Here is a 27,015-nt window from a genome sequence, read left to right as displayed (position 1 = left end):
TGAACATTTTAGACTTTAAATACGGATGTTACATTTCCTTGTCTATGTCTATGATACAGTATTGTATTTCAACACTGTAAATAACCAATACATTTTACATTAACAGAGGGAAATGACAGATCAGAACCCCTGATTGCACACAGAGTCAGACTGGATCAGTGCATATTTCTATTGATTTGTTGGACTCTCTGGGGATATACTGCTCAGGAAGTAAATACTGCAGCTGCAGCACTTAATGTTGCATTACATATTGAGCTACAAAACACAGGACTGACAACAGAACATCGCGTAGAATGCAAGATTACCAAGCCAGTGGAAAAAATGTTAATATTGTTTAATGTCTATAAACAGTTTACAGAAGTGTGCAAATGATTCCTTCAGACATCGTAATGATATGATAATTTAGTGGCATTTTACACCTCTGTAACATATTGTATGCAATGTCAGGGTTTGAACAAAAAATATTTAATTCCTGCCTTAACACTATATATAATGTCTTACTATTTACACCACTGGTGTAAACACCCCTCTCTTAAAATGACATTCGATTTCCTAACTCTTCAAGGGGTTTAGCTTCTGAAAGAATTCCATAAATCTTACCTGTCATGCACTTCCATTCACTATGTTGGACTTGTGTGTGCGGTTTTGAAAGATGCAAACATTTTCATTTCAACAACAACAACATCAAGTACCATACTCCATTACAGAAAGCTCTTGGTTTTTTACTTTCAGGTAGCGTGTTACTATTTCCCTTTTATGTCATTCTTTTCTGCTGTTGCCTGCGTCAAAGCCTGTCACTGTGGCTGCAAAGCATGCCAGTAATTATGGGAAGCAGCTGGTTATTGAATGAGAGGAAAGAAGACATTGACGGGGTGTGGCAACTTCACCCTCTGGGTGAAATGACCTATGAAGGGTTATCGAAAGCATGCTTTATTTAACCTAGGATGGTACCTTATATTACAAACCAAATTTATCAGACACAGTGTTTTTAATATTTTAATTGTTTGCTTTTTTTATTGAGAACTGATAAAGCATACTTTAAAGCTCCCTGAAATTCTAGTGTAAAAGTGATACAACTTTGTAATACTTTTATATAGACATGTAAATACATATCAAGGGTTGAAACGGATTACATAACATAACGGATACAGCAGCTGAAATAAACTTCAAGACTTAAAAGGGGAAGCTTGCCTTACGAAAATAGCTCAAAACTCGTCAATATCTTGTTTGTTTTACACATTGTGTTTATTTTTGGCCAGTCTGTATATTATATCCTCCATCATGTTTCCTTGGCACATTGACGCTAGGCGTTACACGTTTAGAAGGCTTTAATGTTTGCTATGTGTTGCAATAGGATGTCAAGGGTTCTTAAAACAGTGTATAATAGCAACGAACCAGCAATTCTTCTTCACGGCAGTGTAAACCAGTGGCTGGGCACGTTGTTAAAAGTAAATGATCGTTGTTACTAACAGTGACGCTAATGGCAAACAACCGATTGTTAAACTCAACAAACTGTTTCTTGACTCGAATTTTAAAAACGAATGATCGAGAGAATCCAGGGTGAAAGGTAGCAATACGACATGAAGCCCTGCATTCTAAAGTACTTCATTTAAATAAAAGCAGCAGAAATGAAAATTGAAATAAATAATAAAAAAAATAGAAACGCAAACATGTATTCATAAACACTTCTTGTTACTCAATATGCTGTTTCATTGTTATATTAATCTTATATATGTGCTTAGAAATGTTTTTTTTATAAATAATTAATTTTACATACCAAAATGAATTCCGTATACATTAGCAGTGTAGAGATAGAACAGGCAATATGAATAATCATGTTTTATGATCAACAGTAAATATATAAGCATAGTATAACCACTGGAAAACTGCAAAAAAGACAGTGCTGATTTATTGTGGTAAACTTTTATAAGGGGCTAGCTTTGTGAGGCTACAAATAGGACATCCTGGCAATTAAAAGATTAACGAATGCTTATTAAAGATAAAAGACAAATAGTTGTATCTCTATGCTATTGTTCTTGCCCCCAGCCAGTGAAACGGTCTTGAAAATGACATTTCTTATCACATTTAGAAGCTTCCCCTTTAAAACTTTTCTAAAACTAAATATTTTTTTATATTCTTTGCCGATATATAATAAAACACAAGAAAAAAACACAACTCAGAAAACCAAACAGCAGTTTACATAAATAGAAAACAAAAATCACCTATTACAAGTAATAAATCAATGTTTATATGAAATCAAGATTCTTCATGAACATATAGCACAGCACACTGCAAAACAGATTTCATATCAAATAAGTAAGCTACATGGGATTCTGATTACATATATAATGATATGCTTGTCTAGTTTTGTTAAACTGTATGGCGCCCTGCAAAAAAAAGTGCACTTAAAATGCGGGAGTCTATTCGCATCCTTTACAGTTTCACATGAGCCCGAGCCCTTCTGCATAGGAACCTGCCTAAGTGGCTTTATTAAGGCTAAGAGACTTCCACTTGCCAAAGACAACCCACCATTATATTGTAATTTGTAGGTAAGTACTTACAGAGATTGCCACAATCCCCCATTTCTCTCCCTAATGCAAAGAGGTGCAAAAGCCACTGTGAGCCCCCAGCCAAGCGTGGCAACTCTGCAGCAAGATTAGAACCAGCAAGCTCTGCCTGCACTCCATGCGGTAGTGCCTTTACAAAGTGAGCCACTGAGATGGGTATCTTTTTACATGACTGCTTTGTTTAATGTCACTTATTTAAATGGAGCGGTATTGAAATCCACCAAGTGAATCGACTCTAGGTCCTCCATTAATGGCGCCAGTGCTAAAACACAACAACCCACAATCAGATGTCTTTGAAAGAGCCAGGTTCACTGACACAGGAGGAAATGCAAGCTGGTAACCCAATTTTGGTTTGCAATACAGGGCGATTGTCATCTGTTAGCATTGCTATTAAATTGCACCAAACTAAAGCACACAAGGGAATGATAAATAAATAGATTTTATGCAAAATTCAAGAACATTTTTCCAACATAGGATCATACAAAAACCAAGCCACCTGATTCTATTATTCTGTATATATTATTATTTGGCATATTATTTGTTTTGCAAAATGTTTATCCAGGTAAAATCTATTCATATTTCATTCCTAGTCCTTAAAATAAAATTGATGTCCTATTATTAATTTACCAGTATTGGTGATTTCCATGTAAAGGCTCGTCTTCATAAGTAAAACACAGTTTTGCCCGGGAGTGGGGAAAAGAAATACAGTAGCAACATTGCTATAATGTATGATTCATTTAAAGATTCAGGAACAAGCATTACTATTACCAGCAGACCAGTGGGAATGACCTGTAAGATTACAGACCAAGGTGATTTAATGATAGGTGAAAGGTCAATAATCTGACAGGTAATTTCATGTGTGGAGGGTATTAGTGCCATTATAAAATGGGATGGGATCCCTTTTGCTGCTTAAAACTAAGCCACAGTTACAATGAAGAGTCTAAAAGGCCCTGTTTGCTGGGAACAAGTACAGTTCAATAATGACCTCTTTAGATTTTAATACTATCAGGTGGGTTTGCTATTTTTTTCTAAAACTTACCACAAAATATACTTTATGTAGGCAGATATCTAAATTGTGTTTATCTGATGTTACCTATTTTGGGCTTTGGCATTTGCTTACCCCATAATGCTTATCGATATTATATATATACACTACCGGTCAAAAGTTTTAGAACACCCCCATTTTTCCAGTTTTTATTGAAATTTAAGCAGTTCAAGTCCAGTGAATAACCTGAAATGGTTCAAAGGTAAGCGGTAAACTGCCAGAGGTTAAAAAAAAAAAGTTTAGGTTACCAAAAACTGAAAAATAATGTACACATTTCAGAGTTATACAAAAAGGCCTTTTTCAGGGAACAAGTAATGGGTTAACAACTTACAGCTGTTCTGCAGCAATGGAAGTAAATTAAGCCTTGAAAGTTGATGCTAACAATTCCTACAGGTGTCCCAACTTTTGTTGATTACTTACAAACCCTCTGTCTGTATAAAAGCAGTGTTGGAACAGACTGTGTTACTACACCCGCTTAAGCATTATTTGGACAGTATTGTACTGCAGGAAGTAGTATATTGCTCTCATAATGGCGAGAAAAAGGCAATTAACAAAGGAAGACAGACAGACCATTATAACCCTTAAAAGTGTAGGTCTTTCCTTTAGAGAAATTGCAAAGGAAGCCAAGATGTCAGTGAGTACAGTTTCCTACACCATCAAAAGGCACTTGGAAACTGTAGGAAACTCTGACAGGAAGAGGTCTGGCAGACCCAAAGCCACAACAGAACCAGAAGACAAGTTTCTGAGAGTCAACAGCTTGCGTGACAGGCAGCTCACAGGACAACAGCTTCAAGCACAGCTTAACACTGGTCGAAGTAAACAAGTCTCAGTTTCAACTGTGAAGAGAAGACTTCGAGCTGCAGGTTTGATAGGTCGAGTGGCAGTAAGAAAGCCATTGCTAAGATGGCAAAATAAGAAAAAGAGGCTTGCCTGGGCCATGAAGCACCGCCAGTGGACTACTGAAGACTGGAAGAAGGTCTTATGGACCGATGAATCAAAAATTGAAATCTTCGGTTCATCACGCAGGGTTTTTGTACGCCGTCGAGTAGGCGAAAGGATGGTTCCTCGGTGTGTGACACCAACTGTCAAACATGGAGGAGGAAGCGTGATGGTCTGGGGCTCTTTTGCTGGATCCAGAGTCGGCGACTTGCACAGAGTGAGTGGCACCCTGAACTAAAACTGCTACCACAGCATTTTGCAGCGCCATGCAATACCCTCTGGTATACGCCTAGTTGGTCAGGGGTTCATCCTACAGCAAGATAATGACCCAAAACATACCTCCAGGCTATGTCAGAACTACCTTAGAAGAAAAGAAAGAGACGGTAGGCTTCAAATCATGGAATGGCCAGCACAGTCTCCAGACTTAAACCCCATCGAGCTGGTTTGGGATGAACTGGACAGAAGGGTGAAAGCAAAGCAACCTACAAGTGCAACACATTTGTGGGAACTTCTGCAACAGTGTTGGGAAGAACTTTCCGAACAATATTTGATTTCCATTGTAGAAAGAATGCCACGAGTGTGTTCGGCTGTTATATCTGCAAAAGGTGGCTACTTTGACGAGTCAAAAATTTAGATTAAATTTTGTTAAACAAAACGATTCCATGATTTCTTTTTTTATCTCCAATTGTTTATTTGTTCTATGCTTTAATTTCAGAGTACACTGAGACATTAAACTGCGTAAATTTCAATAAAAACTGGGAAAATTGAGGTGTTCTAAAACTTTTGACCGGTAGTGTATATATATATATATATATATATATATATATATATATATATATATATATATATATATATATATATATAATATTTTTCAGATTTACAATAAATAGAAAGTAAAATAAATTGTTGGCAATAAAAATCAAACAAGCAAACAAAACAATACAAATTAAATTTTCACCAACATTCGTTCTGTCACAGATGCACTTGTAATCTCCTTGTATCAATAACGAATAAAAAAATAATATTTACTAATACATGGGTGACTAACATTAAAATGCAATCGCAAGTGGAATTTTAAGCTTGTGTTATTATTATCATTATTTATAAAGGAGATTTTAGCATTGACAAAGATTTTTAACCTCCAACTGAAGTGTAGCTCAGCTTCAGAAACATGTTTCATTTGAATGTATACATTCTAGAAAAAACAGGTATGCACTACCGACTTCACAGTAGCCTTTAAAAGATGTTGAAGCTAACAAAATAAAATCTTACAGTCCCTAAATCTTACATGTCGTGCACTGCCATTGGGTAAATAGGTCTTAAAGGTACAGTTCTGAAATAAACACATGTTGTAGCTAACATGCATTTTCATATCTGGTACTACACTGAGTTAAATAAAGTTTCCATGCCTTTTTCTCAGGAAGTCTCTTATTGCTTCATTTCCTAGGTCCTTTCCCTGCAGCGGTGTCTTCTGGGCCAAGGAATGTCCTGGCATATCAGTCAAGTAGGTTGGTTCATGACGGGAATAAAAGTGTGGAAGTGGTAGAGTGTTAGGGGAAATGACCAACATGTACCTGAACGTAGTGTAATACCAGATATCAGCTTTTCAAATTAAACTAATTATTTGCTTTAACATGTGGTTCTTTCAAAACTGCACATTTGAGAGCTGTGTGCTGAATGGAATTGCAGGATCTCTGAAATATGTGTTAGCTACACTCACTTTAATCCAGTAGACACTCGAGGGAAATCTGGGCAGGAATGCAACACCCAGAGGTAGATTCTATACCAAATGAATTATTAGCAACACTGAAGTGGTGTTCAAATTAGTTACAGTTAAAGTTTGATGATCATCTAAACATGATTACAATTGTATTAAAAGCAGGCAAAATGTTAGTTTAACCCCTACCTAGTTGTTTTTAGAGTGCGTATATATATATATATATATATATACTGTATATAGGGTTATAGCAAACCAACATGTATTTTAATTAGTTCGCTATCTCCAGTTGTCTTTCTCACACACACCTTTTTTTTTAGTTTTCCATCTGCTTTTTGTGCAAATAAAATTGTCACCCAATGTTTAAACATTTTCTGAAGTTTTTTTTGTTATTCTTTTACCTTTTTATGGTATTCAAGGTGCTTTTCTTTAGTTCTAGTTGCCAGCCATAAATAGCTGTAATGTAAACTAGATCAGCCTTATTGTCTTTACATTAGTAAACAGCAGCACCATCTAGTGCACAGCAGTGTATTCCAGCAAAGCAAAACGATCCAAAGTCGCAGATCAATAGATGCTGATGGCTCTAACTTCTATTAAGTATTTGGCTGATCTAGCTTACATTACATGTCTATGGCAGGCTGCTAGATCTGAAGGGCAGCTCCTAAACTAAAAGCACATTGACACAGACGGACCAAAAAAGACAAAAAGCACGGTATTTGAGAAATTACACTGAGAACCACAGAGAATGATTGCAATCGAAGCGTGAAACTATTTCTGAGAACGGCAATTCCAGCAGCTTTCTAGAAAATAAAAGGCGATGGGGGATTCATAGCTTTAAATGATTAGACTCTAGCCTCATCAAACCTTCTGACTACACATCAAAATGACCTTTTTAAATGTACTTCATCGTTAATATGTTTTTATTTTCTTTTACCTTTAAAAGCAGTGTAAAATGCATGCTTCTACGGAGAGGTACCGAGGTCAGGCTTGCTTTAGTGTTTTGCTTTTTTTATCACAACTTATTATTTGCTTTCTTTCTTGTAATTCCCCCCCGTGTTTGGAGATTTGGCTTGTCAGGAGGTCCAAGACTGCATACTCTTCAGCATTTCTTCAAACGCCTCCAAGGTGGGGGCCTCTGCGTACTGCAGTGTATCCGTGATTCTGCTGTAGAGGCTGAAAGACTTGAGCTCCAGCCAGATGAAACCGAAGCGGTTGTCATCGAACAGGATGAATATCCCCGGGGTTTGCTCCGGACTGGTGAAGCCGTGGCCTGCGATCAGCCCCGTCCCATAGAAACTGGAAGAGACCATCCAGTTAAAAAGCATAACAAAAAAAAAAAAAAAGCAACACACGCCTTTGTTGTAACCATTTGAAATGTTTCATTGTTTTCAAAGATTCTATTATAACTGCGTGGTGGTGGCCTCTTCCTATTTTGTCATTTCACATAGGTTTGGATGATCATGAAATCTCCAGTTAAAACCATGGGCTAAAGTTACTCAACACTCAATAGATTTATTAACACTAGAAGAAAATAAATTCAATGACAAACGTTTCGATTAGAAGTTTATTTTCAAATTAAAGACTGCTTGTCGAAACGTTTGTCATTGAATTTATTAGGTTTCTTTTATTTTATTTTATATATATATATATATATATATATATATATATACAGACGTGCTCAAATTTGTTGGTACCCCTCCACAAAAAACGAAGAATGCACAATTTTCTCAGAAATAACTTGAAACTGACAAAAGTAATTGGCATCCACCATTGTTTATTCCATATTTAATAGAAATCAGACTTTGCTTTTGATTTTTTATTCAACATAATATTGTAAATAATAAAACAAATGAAAATGGCATGGACAAAAATGATGGGACCGCTAACCTAATATTTTGTTGCACAACCTTTAGAGGCAATCACTGCAATCAAATGTTTTCTGTAGCTCTCAATGAGACTTCTGCACCTGTTAACAGGTAGTTTGGCCCACTCTTCCTGAACAAACTGCTCCAGCTGCCTCAGGTTTGATGGGTGCCTTCTCCAGACTGCAAGTTTCAGCTCTTTCCATAGATGTTCGATAGGATTCAGATCAGGACTCATAGAAGGCCACTTCAGAATAGTCCAATGTTTTGTTCTTATCCATTCTTGGGTGCTTTTAGCTGTGTGTTTTGGGTCATTATCCTGTTGGAGGACCCATGACCTGCGACTGAGACAGAGCTTTCTGACACTGGGCAGTACGTTTCGCTCCAGAATGCCTTGATAGTCTTGAGATTTCATTGTGCCCTGCACAGATTCAAGGCACCCTGTGCCAGGCGCAGCAAAGCAGCCCCAAAACATAACCGAGCCTCCTCCATGTTTCACTGTAGGTATAGTGTTGTTTTCTTTGAAAGCTTCATTTTTTCGTATGTGAACATAGAGCTGATGTGACATGCCAAAAATCTCCAGTTTTGACTCATCTGTCCAAAGGACATTTTCCCAGAAGGATTGTGGCTTGTCAATATGCATTTTAGCAAATTTCAGTCTGGCTTTTTTATGTTTTTCTTTCAAAAGTGGAGTCCTCCTGGGTCTTCTTCCATGGAGCCCACTTTCACTCAAAAAGCAACGGATGGTGCGATCAGAAACTGACGTACCTTCACCTTGGAGTTCAGCATGATTGTCTTTGGCAGTTATCCTTGGTTCTTTTTCTACCATTCGCACTATCCTTCTGTTCAATCTGGGGTCGATTTTCCTCTTGCGGCCGTGCCCAGGGAGGTTGGCTACAGTTCCATGGACCTTAAACTTCTTAATAATATTTGCAACTGTTGTCACAGGAACATCAAGCTGCTTGGAGATGGTCTTGTAGCCTTTACCTTTACCATGCTTGTCTATTATTTTCTTTCTGATCTCCTCAGACAACTCTCTCCTTTGCTTTCTCTGGTCCATGTTCAGTGTGGTGCACACAATGATACCAAACAGCACAGTGACTACTTTTCTCCATTTAAATAGGCTGAATGACTGATTACAAGATTGGAGACATGTGTGATACTAATTAAAGAAACTAATTAGTTTGAAATATCACTATAATCCAATTATTTATTATCTTTTCTAAGGGGTACCAACAAATGTGTCCAGGCCATTTTAGAATATCTTTGTAGAATAAGCAATAATTCATCTCTTTTCACAGCTTCTTTGCTTTATTCTATGACATACCAAAGGCATGCAAGTATACATGATAAAATAGCTTTTAATTTCATCACTTTTCAGGAGGAATGAAGCATTATTTCAATGAGCTGTAAGGGTACCAACAAATTTGAGCACGTCTGTATATATATATATATCTTAAAAAGCAGATTTGTAGGGGTATAAAATCTCAGTTATATTAACCAAAGTTTTATTCTTCTCATTTAGATTCACTTTGTATCATTTTCTGAGACTTTTTAAAACTAAGGAGTTTAGAACATCCCATGGCCTCAATAGAACTCTAAATACACCTGGTACATCAGAGTGTAACCATTAACCTGTCCCCCTGCCCCTGGTGGATGTAAGCCTCTTGCTCCTTGGGACTATGTAATATTAACAGTACAGAAATTACAAGAGCAATAAAAAAGGTAACCATTAGGGATCCTCCTGCCACTTTGTTTTTCACAAAACACATTTAAAATAAATCTCTGGAAACTAAAGAATTACAATTCAATAGGACGTTTTCAGGTAGTTCAACTATTTTTAAAACCATAAGGAACCCTACACCTTTAATCATCCATAATACAGGACCTGGACAATAATCCTGTATTGTGTCAAACCCCTCGTGCAGCTGTGTGTCAGGCATTACTGCTTAATAATGCCTGAGGAGAAAGTGATAGGATTCTGCTCTTAAAAAAACTCTCAATGCTCACCATATTTTGCACGTGCGTGGGTAAACTTCATTCCGCGCCATGACTCCCAGTGGCAGGACAAAGGGCTGTGGAGCTGGGAGTGGACTAGCGCTGGCTTCGGCACCTTCAGTGGCGGTGGGGGTGGCAGGGGCTGCTCCCAGTCCATTCTGGTTCTCCTCTCTTCCTCCTCCTTCCTGTCCCTCAACCCCTGGCTCTGGCTCTGTGCTCTCGCTCTGGGCAGGATTTCTCTCTCGTTGCACTTGCTCATGGACCTCCAGCACCAGGCGGGACAGCTCCTCCATGCTGCGCTGCTTCTCGATCTCTGGGAGCTGGATGGGTCGGGAGAGGTCAATCTCCAGGGTCAGCTGGCCTGCTGGGACATTGGGGTCCCCCTGACGACAAAAAGGAACAAGTAAACGAGAGCTATAGTCATCTATTAGGACACAACTGCACCATGAAACCCGTTTCAATTTCATTCCATTCCACTACAGTCTACAATTCGATCTGCAAACAGACATCACACAAAAGAATGCCTGTCTGTATAATTGCTATGTATAAATGAATTCACAATCCTCTGATTTCCCTGACAGTATAATTTATTCACATCCTTCATATTCTGCTGTATGTTTTCTCTATTTTAATAACAAGTGTACCACTAAATACACTTGGTGCATTAGCAGTTTACAGATGTTTGAACCTGTCTTCTAAACTATAAAATGTTTCATGAATAGGGTCCAATGACATTAGACTGTTGCATCAAAATGAAAATGTCCAACTCACGCTCCCTCACTGCAGTAATTCTCAACAACAGCTCAGGAGAACTGAAGGTCAGTCCTCTGATCTCACCACCAGGACAGTGGCCAGCCCTGTAGGTATCTGCTTGAGCTCATCTCTAGGAGTAACACCTCCTGCAGATTTTGGCAGCTTAACCTGAGACTCCCTGTGGAGTCTCAAGCAAAGACTCAAGCACAGCCAGGATGCGAACCTGCGCTCCCCTGACTGCATGACTCCCCCTGCACTCCACACTGCCATGCTTTCACCAGGTGTGCCGCTCGGGGACCCCAGCAAGCAGGTAACCATCCTTCTCTTATTCCAGCAGTGGCACTGGCACTCACAGTGAGTTTGGTTCCCTTGGCCCGCCTGCCGTGGAAGCTGAGCATGACGATCTCCAGCCCGTGGCTCCCGTAAGTCCCCTTGAAGAGCCCCGGTCTGAGCAGGTCACCCGGGAGGTACGGGGGGAGGTAGATACGACGATAGGTCAGGCAGTTACTGAAACACACAAGTAATACCCTCCAGGATCACACAGACACTGACACCACTTCTAAAAGGGTTACCACAGTACAAGCACTGCAAAGTGTCATAAAGCATAGTGAAAGCATGGTAAAGCATAGGTAAGCACTGTAAAGACCATTGAGGTATGGTACAGGATAGTAATAAATGCACAGTATAGCCATATGAAAAGAATTGGAAAACAGCAAGAATACTATGGTATTGTAAAGGAAAAACACAGGATCATATGGTAGATCTACTGTTTTACACTTCTCAAAAACATTACATATCCCCTTTGTTCACCGTCAAGTTTCCTATCTACATTATGCCATACTTTTATAATGCAAATTTTGTATTCAAAGTCATGGCAGAATCTGTAAGGAACATTATGAATGTCACCTCTGATTTATCACATTTTCTGTGATTACGTAATGGAAACTGAAGATTCTAACCTAATTTGGTAGTACCAATGTAGTACCAAAGTTCATGTTTTGCTTCAACATGTGTTTCTTTCAGAACTACACATTTGAGACTAGCTCATGAAAATGGTTAGATTATGGTTAGTTAGGTATGAAGCTGCTACCACTTCTTAGTTAGCTGACAGCAGATGCCTTGCAAAAAAACAGTGACAGCATGCTGTGTCAGCGTTTGAAATGGAGACCTACTCGTATTGGCTGGTGTAAATGAACTTCATCAGGATGAGCTCCTGCATGTGCTCATTAAAGATATCCTCCAGAGTGCGGCCCCACTCCTCCTCTAGCCATGTGCGGAACTCCTGCCAAGAACAGTAAAGAAATCAGTCAGCAGCACCCACACTCCCCCTGAAAGAGGTACAAAATGAGAATTTAAAATCCATTATCAAAGTTATATCACAGCCCTCTCTCCTTTCTTCTGTTGGTTTGGAATAAGCAGATTTCATCACTGTAGATGAAAAGTTGCTGCTAATTCCTAGTACCTAATGACTTAATGTGTTGTAGTTCAAACTCGCTCTCTGATGGTCTAGCTGCATTCAGACCATGTGACCAACGGGAAAAGGTACCAGTGCAGAGCAGTTATCTACAATGTTGCGTTTGATATGTTTGCCCTTTCTTCATTATGTAAGTAAAGAACCAGAAGATTTTAACACGTTAAAAGGGGGTTAGTAATAGAGAAACAAAATAAAATTTAATCAGGAATGCAAAACGTTAAAGGGAGACGTGGCAATTGTAATGAAGCTAATAGAGGACGTCTTTAAATTAAAAAAAAAAAAATCTACTTAAAAAATTTGGAATCGCCAATTATTTTTTTCTCACTTTCTCCGCAATTTGGAAAGTCCAATTATTTTTTATTTCAACCCAGCTCACTGCTGCCACCCCTGCACTGATTCGGGAGAGACAAAGATGGACACACGTGTCTTCCGAAACGTGTGCCGTCAGTCGTCCGCTTCTTTTCACTCTGCAGGCCCACCATTCAGCCAACCCAGAGCTACAGCGTCAGAGGACCACGCAGCTCTGGGCAACATACAGGCAAGCCCGCAGGCGCCTGTACAGTCTACAGGGGTTGCTGGTGCGCGGTGAGCCAAGGAAGTCGAATAGCCTGGACTCGAACCTGTGATCTCGAGGCTATAGTGCGCATCCTGCACTCCACGTGGAGTGCCTTTACAGGATGCGCCACTCGGGAGCCCAGTCTTCCTGCTCTTATATTAAAATATGCGCGATCACCAATACAGACCATATTTAAACAAGCCCACAACAGTCTATGACAGTCTAGTAAATATAAAACTGGATTTTAGTCATAAAAAAAATATTCTTTGAATAACTCCTAACTTAAAGCTTTGCAACTCGGGCCTGAATTGAATCACAAAGTCTGTGGCACCATCTTAGATGTATTTTATTCTAGACATTGTGGCACCATCATTTAGATTTATTCCAGGCCTAGGCCCAATATTTCAAATAAAGTACCGATAGCAGATAAACAGTGCACACGCACATTTTAAGAATATCGGAATACATTCATCTATAGTTCACCACGGCAGGGTAAGCAGATCTGCAATTCAATCATTTGTTAAAAAAAATGGATAACAGGTAACAGAAAACAGCAGTTTATTGGATTATACCAAGGCAATACAAGAGGTCTATAGGAGACTTGGGGACAGTTTGGTAAGTTTGTGAAAATTCAAGGCAATTATCATGTTCACCATGCCCAGTATGACAGTCGGCCAAAAGGGCAATATCAGTGCAGAAGTTCCTTTAAATGTCTAGACTTGTCTCTTACCTCTTGCCTCCCCCCTGACATTCGGTGGTGATCTGTCTGGTTGCATTTGGTGGAAAACTCATCTTTCTTCACTATCTGCAATGAGAATATTAGATGTGCATAAAAGTGTCAGTAATTTGTTTAAGTACCTAACGATAACAGTAACCTCCACAAAAACTGACATACTGTGATACTATCAATAACATACTATCCTATGTGCTTTCATCAATCTTGTTGTGCCCATTGTCAGGTTGCTCCAGGAATATTTACAAAATATACATGTACAATATTACTATTGTTAATATTACAAATATACCCATTAGCAGCAACTACACTTATAATTTTGAGTGTAGATCTCGCACTTAGAATGCCAATGACAAAGTATTCTAAATGTTTAAACCACAACAGGTTCTACATAACAGATTAAGTACATTAATATCGGGGTTTGTCTGTTTTTCATTTATATTTAATTACTCATAATATGTTTTTAAGTGTTTGGTGGCTACCTCTAATCAAGTTGAGAGCGTACTTTCTCTCGCAGTCTTTTTATGGCAGACCTGCCTGCTCACAGGCCTGACATAGCAAAAAATGTGCGAGAAATACACTCTCACCTTGATTAGAGTTAGCCAGCAAACACTTATAAACATATAGTATACTACTTAAAACCGGAAATCAGACTACAATTGTATTTGCGTTTACTGCAGCCTTTCCCACCTGCACCACTGCAGGAGCGGTCAAGCAGTACCAGGTCCTGTACTCCCTGCTGATCTCATACCTGGATGTCTCCTTTGTGTGGTCCCTTGTGTCCATACATGCACTCCACAGTGGCCTTGCTCGTCTCCCACATGTGAATGCGGAACAGGGGCCTGCGCCTCATGACATCATCCACTCGGGGGTCGTGGGGGGGCAGGAACATCCAGCCGATGATGAAGAAGCCATCCACCTGGGGCAGCAGAGACACAACAGAGACTCAGCAGGGAAAGTGAACCGGCTCATCCACCACGGGGATCCACTTCAGAGTTGTTTGCTTTTGTTAAGTTATTATAAAATCACACACCAGAAACCAACCACAATTCCAGTACATCTTTATCCTTTGTATAGATGTCATTCTGTGCATAGAGCATATTGCACAATAAAAATGTAGTAGTAGTTATTAATAATAATAGGAAATTTGTGAGTAAGTTAGTATGTTGTGTGTATGGTGTCTCTTATTATAACAGACACCATTTCACACAGTTTCATGTAAAAAAAAGTATTGTGAAACATCACTGAATAAATAACCAGCCAAGAACAGATGTCTGAGTAGCTGAATTATGTGGATCAATTGGACTAAACGGCAAACAGGGGTGAATACAAATAAAATACAATTACAATCAAATACATTTGATGAAAACTGACCATATTTACAGTACCTCAACTTTTTCTAATAATAAATAGACTGCATGTTTAGCTTTTACTTTGTCATATACAGGTAGTGGACAAAAAAATGGAAACACCAATGTAAAGTCACTTAATAGGGCGTGGGCCACTATGGTATCCCGCTCTGTGGAGTTCTCGGCAGACCGTTTTTGATGAAACTGGCTGCTCGGGCCCCAAGCTGAAATTTGTAGTCAATTGATCTGCAGTTGCTCACCTATTTTGCCTTGCACTTCGAATTAATGCACGGATATCACAATCCTGAATTATGCGCTTCCGCCCACTGTTGCCCTTTGCTGATGATGTCTTTCCCTCGGAGTTTCATGCCGACATCACCTTAGACACCGTTGCTCGTGAAACATCAGCAAGTTGAGCTGTCTTGGTCACTGAAGCTCCTGCCAAACGCGCCCCAACAATCACCCCTCTTTCAAAGTCAACCAGGCCTGTCCAGCATTTTTATACATGACCCTAAGCATGCTGAGATGTTATTTGCTTAATTAACGCATGAGCCACACCTGTGTGGAAGCCCTTGCTTTCAATATACTTGGTGTCCCTCATTTACCCAGGTGTTTCCATTTTTTTGTCCACTACCTGTAGGTTCTTGACATTAACCTCAGCTTTGAGGAGCTCAACCTTACCATAGTCTACCCATGGTTTGCCATGTTTATTAATATGCTTTACCATAACTTGTTATTCTCTACAATGATTATCTATGCTTTACCATGCTTTCACTGTGCTTTGTTACACTTACACTATGCTTTTACTGTGGTAAACTTTTATAAGTGCAGCCGTGACACTGACCTCGGCCAACAGGATCCTGGCCTTGACACTGACCTCCACCAAAAAGGTCCTGGCCTAGTGCTCAGTTTGTCCTTGAGTTTCTCAGCCTCTGCCTCAACCTCAACCTTGGGGATTTTGGTCTTGTAGGTTCTTGACTTGGATTATTCTACAAGTTTCTCTCTCAAATATCTGCTCCAACATTAATATGTAGTATTTTGCTTACCACAACATTGAGCAACCCTCCATAGGGTCCAATATCAGGCTGCCACAAACCCAGGATGTGTCTGTTTGGGTGCAACACTAGAACAGAACAGAAAATAAAACATAAAAAGGCATTTATGTACTAGGGCTCTACAAAGTACAGTAAAGCCCAAATTGGTAGGTACTCTGACAAGTTGTGAGGATCCTGTCCACTGTATATGGGTTATGCTTAGTGTCAAAAAAAAATAATTCAGAAGCAGACCATTGAAAACACACAAACAAACATAAACAACAATTCTCAGATCAGGTTTTGCATTAAAACGGCTCTAGTCAAAGGCACTGGATAGAATAACCCTTTCACTAGTTTCTTTATCTCATTGCCACTTTTAGGTACTTGACAAACAGTTTAATGCACCTCCATAATAAAGAGATTAATGGGGCCCAGATTAATTTCAGAAAGAAAGCAGCTGAAAGATTTATGCTAATCCAGGTAATGTACTCCCCTATGAGTCTCAGGTATTAATAAACTGCAAGAGATCATTTCTCTCTCAGGCATAAAACCCTCTCCTCTGGAAACAGGGGTTGAATGAACAGCTCAGTGGATTGAACTATTAAGAGCATATATTACAGAGCTGTGGAATGGTATCAAAGAATCTGTGTGCTTTTTACATGCATGTGAAACAGTATTTCCAGCATCATCAGGGACGTTCATTTTCCAGAATCTCTGATAGAAACAAACTCACACTGATGTGCGTTTTTAATATATACCATATTTACTTAAAAAAGAAAAAGAGGCCAATTGAGAACACATGCTGACAGCTAACCTATCAAAGTATAATCAAACAAACTAGATACCGGTACGTTGCACACAATCTGGCCCATTCTAAAACGGTTCCAACCCATTCCACAGTGGTTCGGTATACTTTGCTAATTTAGAATTGTGCATGAAGCTTGCACTATTACAGAATGGGTCAACCCGCTTAGGAATTTCTTTGCAGTAATTAGGAAATCCACATTTATTTGCAAGCTTGTGTGTAAACGGGACGTTTTAAGATAAATGCTTCTGCCATTCTTAAAATAGATTATAATATTATTTCATATTTTTCCCCATAAACAAACTACAGTACTTATAAATGATGGGAGTTTCCTACTAGTGTAATGTATTACAGGAACATGTTGCTGATTGTTGACTAGCAAGCATCCAGTCACCCAGCGCTTACAGAAACAGCACTTCTGACTTTATGGGGTGGTGGGGTCCCAGTGTTGGCATAGGACTGTCAGCAACTGTACCTAACCCTGTCATTCTTATGGAAAGGCAGCCATTGATGGTGATGCACTCAATATTTCATACATTACCAAACTGAATAACATTTGTATAACAAGTTTTATATGTCATTTGACACAAAAAAATATGTACTATATTAACCAAGTTCAAACATAATTCCACTTTGTCAGGCAAAAAAATGAAGCGGCCATTTATCCAAATGGATCCATTTTGTTCTGTCAAAATCCATGCTGTTGCACAGATGTAATGTATTCTAGGTTAGATCTAGTCCGTAAATGCAAAATGTAAAATTGGACAGCACTATCCTCTTCCAGTGCTCTTGTGAGATGGCTTGCTCAATCATTTGCATAGATTAGAACAGCAGAATATGATCTATGCAGGCATATCCGGGTACAATGAAATATCTTTATTAAAGCTAGTCAAGGGAAAAACTAAACGTGGACCTAATAGGGGGGTAGCCTTACTCCTGAAAGTGCATAGTCAAAACATTTGCCAAATAATTATAGTAATATGCTAAATGTTCTAATATAATGTACTTTTTTGTTTCTACTCAATCAAATGTGCAAATAAGTTACATCATGTTACATACAAGTTTTCAGAGGTTTGAAAAAAAGCATGTAATTGAACAGTGCTGATGATGGTCATCATACTGAATAAAGGAGTGGGGTTCATATTGAATGTGGTTTCATATTGCTGTCAATGGGACAAATTTATACTGTAAAAAAGTCTCAATTGCAAAGTCATCTGAAAGCGAGGTTTAACTGTATTATTTTGTAAGCAAGTGGTCAGAATGGGGTAAAATAAGAAACAAATGTCTAAACCCCATTAGTTATATACTGTGCAGTACATGCAAACTTCAGATAATGCTGTTCTATATAGAATATGTTTAACTGGGAATAAAACCTTTAAACTATGTACTACCCTGACAGTGCCTTTCTAGAAGCTACTGTACCACTCCTAATGGGAGTTGAGGATTAAACACAACTGGAAGATTCTCTGCTATGCAAGGTCTACTAATGCAATGCAACAGGCACCTGCTATCCATACAGGCTTCTGTTACATTGAGCGTGCGTGCGTGCACACACACACACACACACACACACACACACACACACACACACACACACAGTGAAGGGACAATAAAACTAAAAAAAACCTAAATACTGTGAAGCTACTTAACACTTCTGTTTAACACATTTCTGAGTATCTGGCTGCCATCTTGCTTGCAGGCCTGTGTGGTTTTGCTTCATGGGTTAAAGAAAACACATCATGACCTGTAGACTAAGGCTGGAGCGATGCCTAATTTTTCACTATCGATACATCGTTCTCCAAAAAAGCTGGTGCATCGATTCATCGATGATATGAACGGGTATATATCAGTATCCCATACAGCACTGCGGTGCGTTTTACATGTTGACTCTCAGCCAAGAATTTGGATAAGTAAAATACATGCTCACAAATCAGGTTTAAGACCATGGATAAGGCCTGCAGGGCTTTTATAGAGAACTATTCCACATATTTCCTGCTTTAGCAAAACTTGCAGCAATTACGATACCTGTATCTAGTGTACAGCAGAACGGGGTTTTTAGCTCTCGGAACAGAGTGTAGACCAGCAAACACTCTTGTAGTGAGGATCATAAACATGACATTTTCAATGGAAACTCCTGAGAATTATTAAGACTTTGATTTGGAAAGAGCACGTGTCATTTTTTGGCTTGGGTGCTAAAAGGAAAATTTAAATAACTTTTAAAAAGCAAAGGTGTAAATAGTTCTGATGTTGACAGCTACCCGCAGAGACATTGGTACATGTTCTAACACTGATTTTTACGTTGTGAATGGGGGATTTGCAAAATAAAATGTTTCAAGGTAAGCTTATCTGTCTATTTCTACTGCCATTATTTATACTGTGTACTGTTTTGCATGTTAACTTCGTTAATCTGAAATAGTTCCACTGGAAAATTATATAACTATGTTGATACAATATGTAAAAACGCAGATGTTATGTTTGAAAACCGAGATTTTGAGATGGTATGCTTTTTACAAATGCAATTTTTTCAGGCTTGCACGACCTCTGCATCTCCTTAAATGGTCACGCAAATTAGTTGTGTTACCGGAGTATCCCAAACATTACTTTCTTTACTTTTCTTTCTTGCCGTCTTACTTTAGAAAATAATTGCCAAACATCGGAAGGCACTGTAGCTCGGTCGATACAGTATTTGTAATTCTAGCACAACGCTCTTAACTTGCTCTGTTACTTTGAAGATTCCTGCACAGATCCAATCCCATCAGTAAACACTCACAGGGGGCGGGGCAGGGGGGAGGAGGTGAGCTCAATCGCATGCAGATTCAGTGAGTCAGAGAAGCTCTGCGCTTCATGCAAAAAATAATTGCAGATTCCAAATATAATTAAAAAAAAATAATAATAAAAACTTTCCTTTGCTTAAACCCTATACACAAAAATGATGCACAGGCTTGACTATCGATAGTTGTCAAATAATACGATGCATCAGCCTTACTGTAGACTCTGCCAGCTTCTATACTTCGCCATGGGATACACTGGGGTAATATGGCCCCATTTCCATTTCCATTGTCTTGGATTTGTGTTTTGTTTCTGAAAACTGTTTATTTGTATTGAATATGAAAACATAACATATCTCTATTTGTTGCATCTTTATCGAAGAAGGTAAAGGTTAGGCTGTGAATCACCAAAACGTGGTTGCTAGTTCTTAAGTTTGTTAGTGCGGTGAGTGGTTATAGGCTACACACACACAGGCCTCGTGTCCGAGGTACATACAGTGGGTGTACACATCCCGGTAGTCCATGTGCTCATAGTCAGGAAGGAGCTTCATAAAGCGCCCTGACTTCACTCGCGGGTTAATACCTGCACAGATACAGCAGGCCAGTTTGGTAAAGGGACGAGATAGCACAGTTATCCTCACTAGTATTCTTCTGGTTGTTTAGTCATCGCTTTGTATATCATTTCCTGCTTCAGTCATCACAAGTGAAAGTTGAAAGCACCTCTGAATTCTCAAACATCCTCTCTTCGGATTAATTTGACCCCCCTCCCCCCTTTTGCCTGCAGTGGATTTAAGAAAGACCACACTGTGCTCCATCTAGAAGTGCTTAGAGAGAAGACATGTTTAAGAGCTCAGGATGTGATGACTGAAACAGAAAATGATATACAAAGTGAATCTAAAGAACAATACAAAACATTTGGATAACTGTAATATTTCATACCAAGTTGCTCTTTCACTTAAATGCAAAATGAAAAGAAATGTAATTCAATAGTAAAATTAAAACATAAAACAGTAGTAAATAGAGAAAACGTGATTATAGAATAATGTATTGACCTTATTAAATTAAATACGCCACACCTTTGATTTGATCAACCTGTACATTGTTAATGTTAATGCATATCCTGTATTGATGTAAAAAAAAAAAAATAACTTAAGACCAGTTAATAAAGCTATGGTAAGAACATAGATTTTAAAGCATTGGTTATCTCTTCTTTAACCTCTGTGGGTTACCTCAGATTTGAGTGGAGCTGCTCTCTTGAGTAAGTCTGTACTCTGAAAGGCTTTAGAATCGAACTCTGGAACTCTGCCCTAGAGCTTCCTGATGACTGGAGCACTAAAGTGCTGCACTACACTGTGCTGATGAATGCTTACTAACACTTCCCAATAATCAATTTTTAAAAACATTTATCATTTGTAAGACTAAGGTGCTGATTTGATCAAACAATACTCTGCTGGGATAAGCCACAGCTGGATTTTATTAGAGCATTTTACAGAACCAGGCAATCAGCCTGGATTGCATCAACTGCTTATTTTAGGGGTAATACATCTGGTTGAAAGGGCTTACGTTTCACATAAAGATCCTTGCTGGATAGGCCCACAACTTCCATTTTCCGCAGATCTTCACACATACCGAACTCTGAAAAAAGACAATGATGGGAGATTGGATAATGAGGAAGGATTCTAAACATAAAGGGATAGGTGTGTTAGCAGCTGTGCAGGCCAGATAAAGATGTTAACCTTACTGTTTACTTAGCAGTGAGTTTACAGTGTAGGACAATTTATTTAATATTCACTATTCACAATCTTTTCCATTTACAATTCAATTAAACGTACAGTTTTGTTGTTTCTAAAAAGGGATGGAGGACTTGTTATGATGCCTGCAGATTTTATAATAATACCCCTTTAAGACTGGTATAATAGCTTTAAGCATTGGACTATGGAAGACTAGCAGACTGAGTTGTATTTGATTTTGATTCTAAAGCCCTGTGGTACCCTTATGTGCTGTGCTTGCATTGAGAGCAGAGATTCTATGAGACCCATCATGGTGAGTGACAGGTGCCAATGAATGCTAACACAACAGCAAACAAACTCTTCAATTGATGTCTTCCTGTTTACACAAAATATTACTTGGCAAAACGTTCACTGTGCAAGTCAAACATCTCGATTCACAGAGCCTAATTAGCCTTAATCTTGGACTACTCAATGTTACTTTAGGCAAGGCGGTCCAAGATTAGTGTTAATCAGGGCAGGGCTTCAGAATAGTTGCGCACACGCCCACAGTGTACGCTGAACGATTCGGTCATGACCTGAAGATTTTCTTCCACTATAGTTTATTGGGAGCCGACAGGAACATTCTTATGCCTGCATCAGCTGCAGTCAGAAACCCCCTTCTTAGCTATTTTTTGCTGATCAGATAAAAGTGAAACAGAAATATTAAGCCTAGCAACTAACTGTTTTGTCTTTTGTTAATTATAAATGTAAAAATGATTTCGTTCTGGAAGATGTGGAATTTCCAGAAGGTTCTAGAAAACTATCCAGAAGTGTATTATATATACTGTATATAATGACACTATCAACTAGCTTTGCAATGTAGGATGGTGAAATTTCTGCCCATTCTTCACTGGAAAATTGCTCCAGTTCTGATAAGTTTGTTGGGGATCGTCGATGGACTGCAATCTTCAAGTCTCGCCATAAATTTTCAATTGGATTCAAGTCAGGACTTTGACTGGGCCATTCAAGAACATTAATTCTCTTCTTTTTCAACCACTCCAGTGTGTCTTTGGCTTTGTGCTTTCCTGCTGAAATGTGAATTTCCTCCCCAGTTTCAGAGTCTTGGCTGAGTCAAACAGGTTTTCCTCAAGTTCTCGCCTGTACTTTGCACCATCCATTCATAACATGATCCATTCATAACATCCATCAATGACATGATGCTGCCACCACCATGCTTGACAGTTGGGATGATGTTGACTGGGTGATGTGCAGTGTTGGGCTTGCACCACACGTAACTTTTGGGATTTAGACCGAAAAGTTCAAAGTTTGTCTCGTCTGACCACAAAACCTTTTTCCACACGTCTGCAGTATCATCTACATGCTTTTTCGCAAACTCCATACGTGCTTTAAGATGAGGCTTTTTGAGTAATGGCTTCTTTCTTGCCACCCGTCTATACAGGCCAGCTTTGTGTAGGGACTGGCTTATTGTTGATGTGTGAACACTGATTCCCATCTCAGACACAGAGCTTTGCAGATCTCTCAAGGTCATTGTTGATTTCAGAGTGACATCCTGAACCAGTTTCCTGCTTGCCTGGCTGCTCAGTTTGGAAGGGTGACCTGATCTGGGTAGTGTCGGGTGGTATGATGCATCTTCCACTTCTTAATGATGGACTTCACTGTGCTCAGAGGGATAATCAGCGCCTTTGACATTTTATTGTACCCTTCTCCTGCTCTGTGCCTCTCTACCACTTTATCCCTGACTTGTTTCGAAAGCTCCTTGGTCTTCATGGTTGCTTTGTTGGATCACTATGTGAGTTGCAGCTTGAAAGTCTTTATATACCTGATGGAAATGATCTACAAGTTAAACCACTTTGAATACACACAGGCTGAAACCATTTCACTAATTTTGTGACCTTTCAACACAAATCATTTGCACCTGAGCTGATTTAGGGCTGCAGTAGCAAAGGGGTTGAATACTTATGCAACTGAGATCAATCTGTTTTTCTCTGTAAATCTTACTTATTTATATTCTATATGCATTTTTAACTTTATCAATGTGGAGTAGTTTGTGTAGATTCTACATGTAAAGTCTAATTTGAAAGCGTCGTGGAGTACGCGCAGGTGCCAACAAAATGTGAAAACTTTGCAGGGGGGTGAATACTTCTGCATATATATATATTTTAGCTCAAAGAGCCAGCTGGCCAACGTTTCGATATGTTGTACATATCTTTCTCAAGGGAGCCTGTGTTTGAATCAAAACATTGGAGGTGTATATATATATATATATATATATATATATATATATATATATAACCCAGCCTGTGAATGTCAGAATTGTATACGGCACTGCTAGTATTGAAGCAATACTTCATACCCGTTCGCCAGATACTTCTATAATGACACTTTGCCTGACCTACAGTAGCATGGGTTGGATACTGTACCAACGACAGCAACTGTGTGGTCCAGTGGTTAAAGAAAAGGGCTTGTAACCAGGAGGTCCCCAGTTCAAATCCCACCTCAGCCACTGACTCATTGTGTGACCCTGAGCAAGTCACTTGTGCTCCGTCTTTCAGGTGAGACGTAATTGTAAGTGACTCTGTAGCTAATGCATAGTTCACACACCCTAGTCTCTGTAAGTTGCCTTGGATAAAGGCGTCTGCTAAATAAACAAATAATAATAACTAGAGCTAGTTAATAGTTGGGTGTAAGATTTCTGAATATGCTGTATTGGAAAAACAACACAAAACTTTACTTTCAACACATAATTCCGTTGCGTACTATGACAACTTATATTGTGGATCGTTTTCCCCAGGTAGAGTAGTTTATATTTCAGCGTGCTACCGAGGAGTGGTATATTTATTATATCGAGCCAGGGTGTCCTTCTTACATTTTCCTTGTGTTACGCTGTTTAAAAACATCCCCAACAACGCCCCTAATCAATGATATCTCACCACAATGCATGTTGTGATTAACTTACATGTTAAGTACAGTACAGTATTTACAACCCGGACACGACCCTTTTCTTGTTTGTTTATTTTACTCAAGTCTTTCCATATTAATACTGTGCCGAGCGAACATGTGCAACTGAATCATGACCAGCGTTTTATATTTACCAGCCATGCACCGTCTTCTCCAGACCGTCTCGGTATTCAGGATCTGACGGAATTTCTTGCAGACCAGCGCCAGGTTTGGTAGCGCTGTTCCGGGGAGAGAAGAGAATATTTCGACCAGAATCTCAGGAGGCAGATCCATTAAAGTATTGCGGGTCGGCTTTGTGGTGTTTGGAGGTTCGAATCCAAGACCATTTACACTACTGCCAGCTGCTGTAGCAGCACCAGGAATTGAAATCGCTGCCTTCCCCGGCCCTGATGATGCATCGGTGTCGGCCGTGCACCGCGCACTGCCCTCCGTTTGCATTGTTCCCACTATCCGCTCTTCCTCCTCATCCAGATCGAGCTCGGGGTCTGTGTCGGGGTCTCGCTGGTTCTTTCGCTGTCGCCTTCTGCACCTCCGCGACTGCCCAACTCCGCAAAGCCTGGCACACGCAGCCATCCGTACTCACTCACTGACAGATCAACATTACATCACTACCCTTCAACCGCGCACCCTCTTGCACTCTCCTCTTCCTCTTCGGCTCTGCGTGGTGGGGCGTACACTACAGTAGCCTGCTCATTGTGTTGTCATCCCGTACAGAACGCAACAGCAACAAGAGACCTCCGGATACTGTGTTCGTACGACTTGGGAGATCAGACGGCGCCGAAGAAAAATGCACTTATGGTTGATTCGGTTTATATATATACATAAATATATATAATACTTAAAAACATTTGTTGGGTAAACTTGAAATACAATGTATAATTGAATATGTATTTTTCTTTGTCATCCTAAATGGGATAGAAAAATGCCTGCCCCGTGTGAGGATCGAACTCACGACCTTCAGATTATGAGACTGACGCGCTACCTACTACGCTAACGAGGCCACCCGTTGGTCGCGTTTGTGCTACCAAGATATGCAACAATAAAGCATGACATTAAAAACTTACTGCTCCCTTAAAAATTATTTAAATTTTCAAGAATTTGACTAAAATACTTTTACTATTAGGTAATACACTCTTCCATGAATTATTACTATTATTATTATTTATTTCTTAGCAGACGCCCTTATCCAGGGTGACTTACAGTCGTAAACAAAAGTACATTTCAAGAATCACAGTACAAGTATCAATACAATTAAGAGCAAGATAAAATACAATGACTTTGGTTCTAGCAAGTACAAGTATATGACAAAATACGAATCAATATCAGAGCAGATAACAGTGTCAGTGATAGTTACATCAGGATATAATTAAATACAAAATACTACAGATTAAATAACACTTGTGACAGATTACAGTACTCTAACGTACAGGATTAAATGCAGTAAAATAGGGAGCAGATAAGAGCAAGTAAAGTGCATTAAGGAAGAGTGATAAAGTGTCCAGAGGGAAAAGAGAAGTTCTACAGGTGCTGTCTGAAGAGGTGAGTCTTGAGGAGGCGCCAGAAGGTGGTCAGGGACTGGGCAGTTCTGACATCTGTAGAAGGTCATTCCACCACTGCAGGGCGAGGGTGGAGAAGGAGCGGGCTCTGGAGGCAGGGGAGCGTAGAGGAGGTACAGCCAGTCTTCTAGTGCAGGAGGAGCGGAGAGGTCGAGTGGGGGTGTAGGGAGAGATGACGGCCTGGAGGTAGCTGGGTGCAGTCTGGTCAAGGCATCTGTAGGCGAGTACACGAGTAGTTTTAACACATTACTGAGTGTGATTAGGGACAACACATATTGTGTGTTAATTCTAACACACTGTGTTGACATATTAGGTGAAAATACAGAACAGTGCTTTATCCAACACAGACTGTGCAACAAAATAATACAAAATGTGTTGACCTTTATCAATCTCAGTAATGTGTTAAAAACAACACACTATTTCTAAGTGTATTAGCTTTGTTACTTGTAATCCAGTCATTATTTGCTAATACCCTATTTTAAAAATGAATTATTTATATGTACATAATTTAAAAGTGTTTAAAGCTATCTCTATTTCAAACCAGTTTTTACTCCCACCAGGAATTGAAGCTGGATCTTCCACCCAAAGGGCCGATGTGTTCACCAATTACACCACAGAAGTGCTATAGTTTGAACTAAGAGCACAGGCTTAAATATTTTCACAATTTCTCCTCTGCTTTTACAAGGGCTTGGAACCTACTAGTTAAAGTTGTAAGTTCGAGTTTGAGTAACACAACTTTAAAATGTACTAGTAGGCAGCATTAATTTAAGAAGAGTCAACCTTGGAACACAAACAGAAATTACGCTGTGGCAACATTGCAATTAAGTTAAAACGGAACGATACAATGTTGTGGCAACACAAATTTGAACTAATCACAAATAACACAAAGTAAAGGATTATAATATTCTTGAAGTTAAAAGAAAAAAAATCTATACTGTATGTATGCATGCAAAATACAAGAGTTAGCTGTGTTACTCTGATAGATCACTAGGTGGTGGCGTTTCCTTCTTTGACTTTTTTTGTACCATATCCTTTCGACAACATCTAATTTTTCCACTGTTGCTGTAGCCTGACAATACCAGTTTCCAAAATACTGCTGGTGTGAGGACGATTTTCTATCCTTTTTGCACTTACTGCAAAGAATAACATCCGTCATTTTGACATATGTCCT

At 39.2% G+C, this 27,015-nt stretch overlaps 1 protein-coding gene and 1 non-coding gene across 3 annotated transcripts; both read right to left on the bottom strand.

The window, feature by feature from the left end:
- Positions 1 to 985: 985 nt before the first annotated feature.
- Positions 986 to 25,239, bottom strand: LOC117424377 (F-box only protein 31-like). Of its 2 annotated transcripts, XM_034040644.3 has the most exons (10): positions 24,423 to 25,239; positions 21,164 to 21,235; positions 20,097 to 20,183; positions 16,040 to 16,116; positions 14,396 to 14,563; positions 13,642 to 13,716; positions 12,054 to 12,163; positions 11,235 to 11,388; positions 10,141 to 10,511; positions 986 to 7,564 (listed from the first exon to the last, which is right to left on the bottom strand). In XM_034040644.3, the coding sequence occupies exons 1-10, from the start codon at positions 24,859 to 24,861 to the stop codon at positions 7,342 to 7,344; spliced, it is 1,776 nt and encodes a 591-aa protein (XP_033896535.3). In that variant the 5' UTR covers positions 24,862 to 25,239; the 3' UTR covers positions 986 to 7,341. The 2 variants fall into 2 exon arrangements, with proteins under 2 accessions (XP_033896535.3, XP_033896536.3); XM_034040645.3 differs by lacking the exon at positions 20,097 to 20,183 and having other exon boundaries at positions 24,423 to 25,235.
- On the bottom strand, positions 25,216 to 25,288 carry trnam-cau (transfer RNA methionine (anticodon CAU)). Its single transcript has one exon. It is a non-coding gene; the product is annotated as a tRNA-Met (tRNA).
- Between the last annotated feature and the right edge of the window lie 1,727 nt (positions 25,289 to 27,015).

The sequence above is a fragment of the Acipenser ruthenus genome, chromosome 19, assembly GCF_902713425.1.
Source record: "Acipenser ruthenus chromosome 19, fAciRut3.2 maternal haplotype, whole genome shotgun sequence".
Classification (NCBI taxonomy): Eukaryota; Metazoa; Chordata; class Actinopteri; order Acipenseriformes; family Acipenseridae; genus Acipenser; species Acipenser ruthenus.
The sequence above is the reverse complement of the archived record's forward strand: the minus strand, read 5'-3'. Positions and strand labels throughout refer to the sequence as shown.

Bases quoted from the DNA above. Each gene is read 5' to 3' on its own strand.
- LOC117424377 (XM_034040644.3), bottom strand. From the start codon at position 24,861: ATGGCTGCGTGTGCCAGGCTTTGCGGAGTTGGGCAGTCGCGGAGGTGC. The intron at 21,236-24,422 runs GTAAATATAAAA...GTCTTTTTTCAG, and splicing joins GAGAAGACGGTGCATGGCTG to AGTTCGGTATGTGTGAAGAT. The intron at 16,117-20,096 runs GTATGTACCTCG...GTTCTGTTCTAG, and splicing joins CCGGGATGTGTACACCCACT to TGTTGCACCCAAACAGACAC.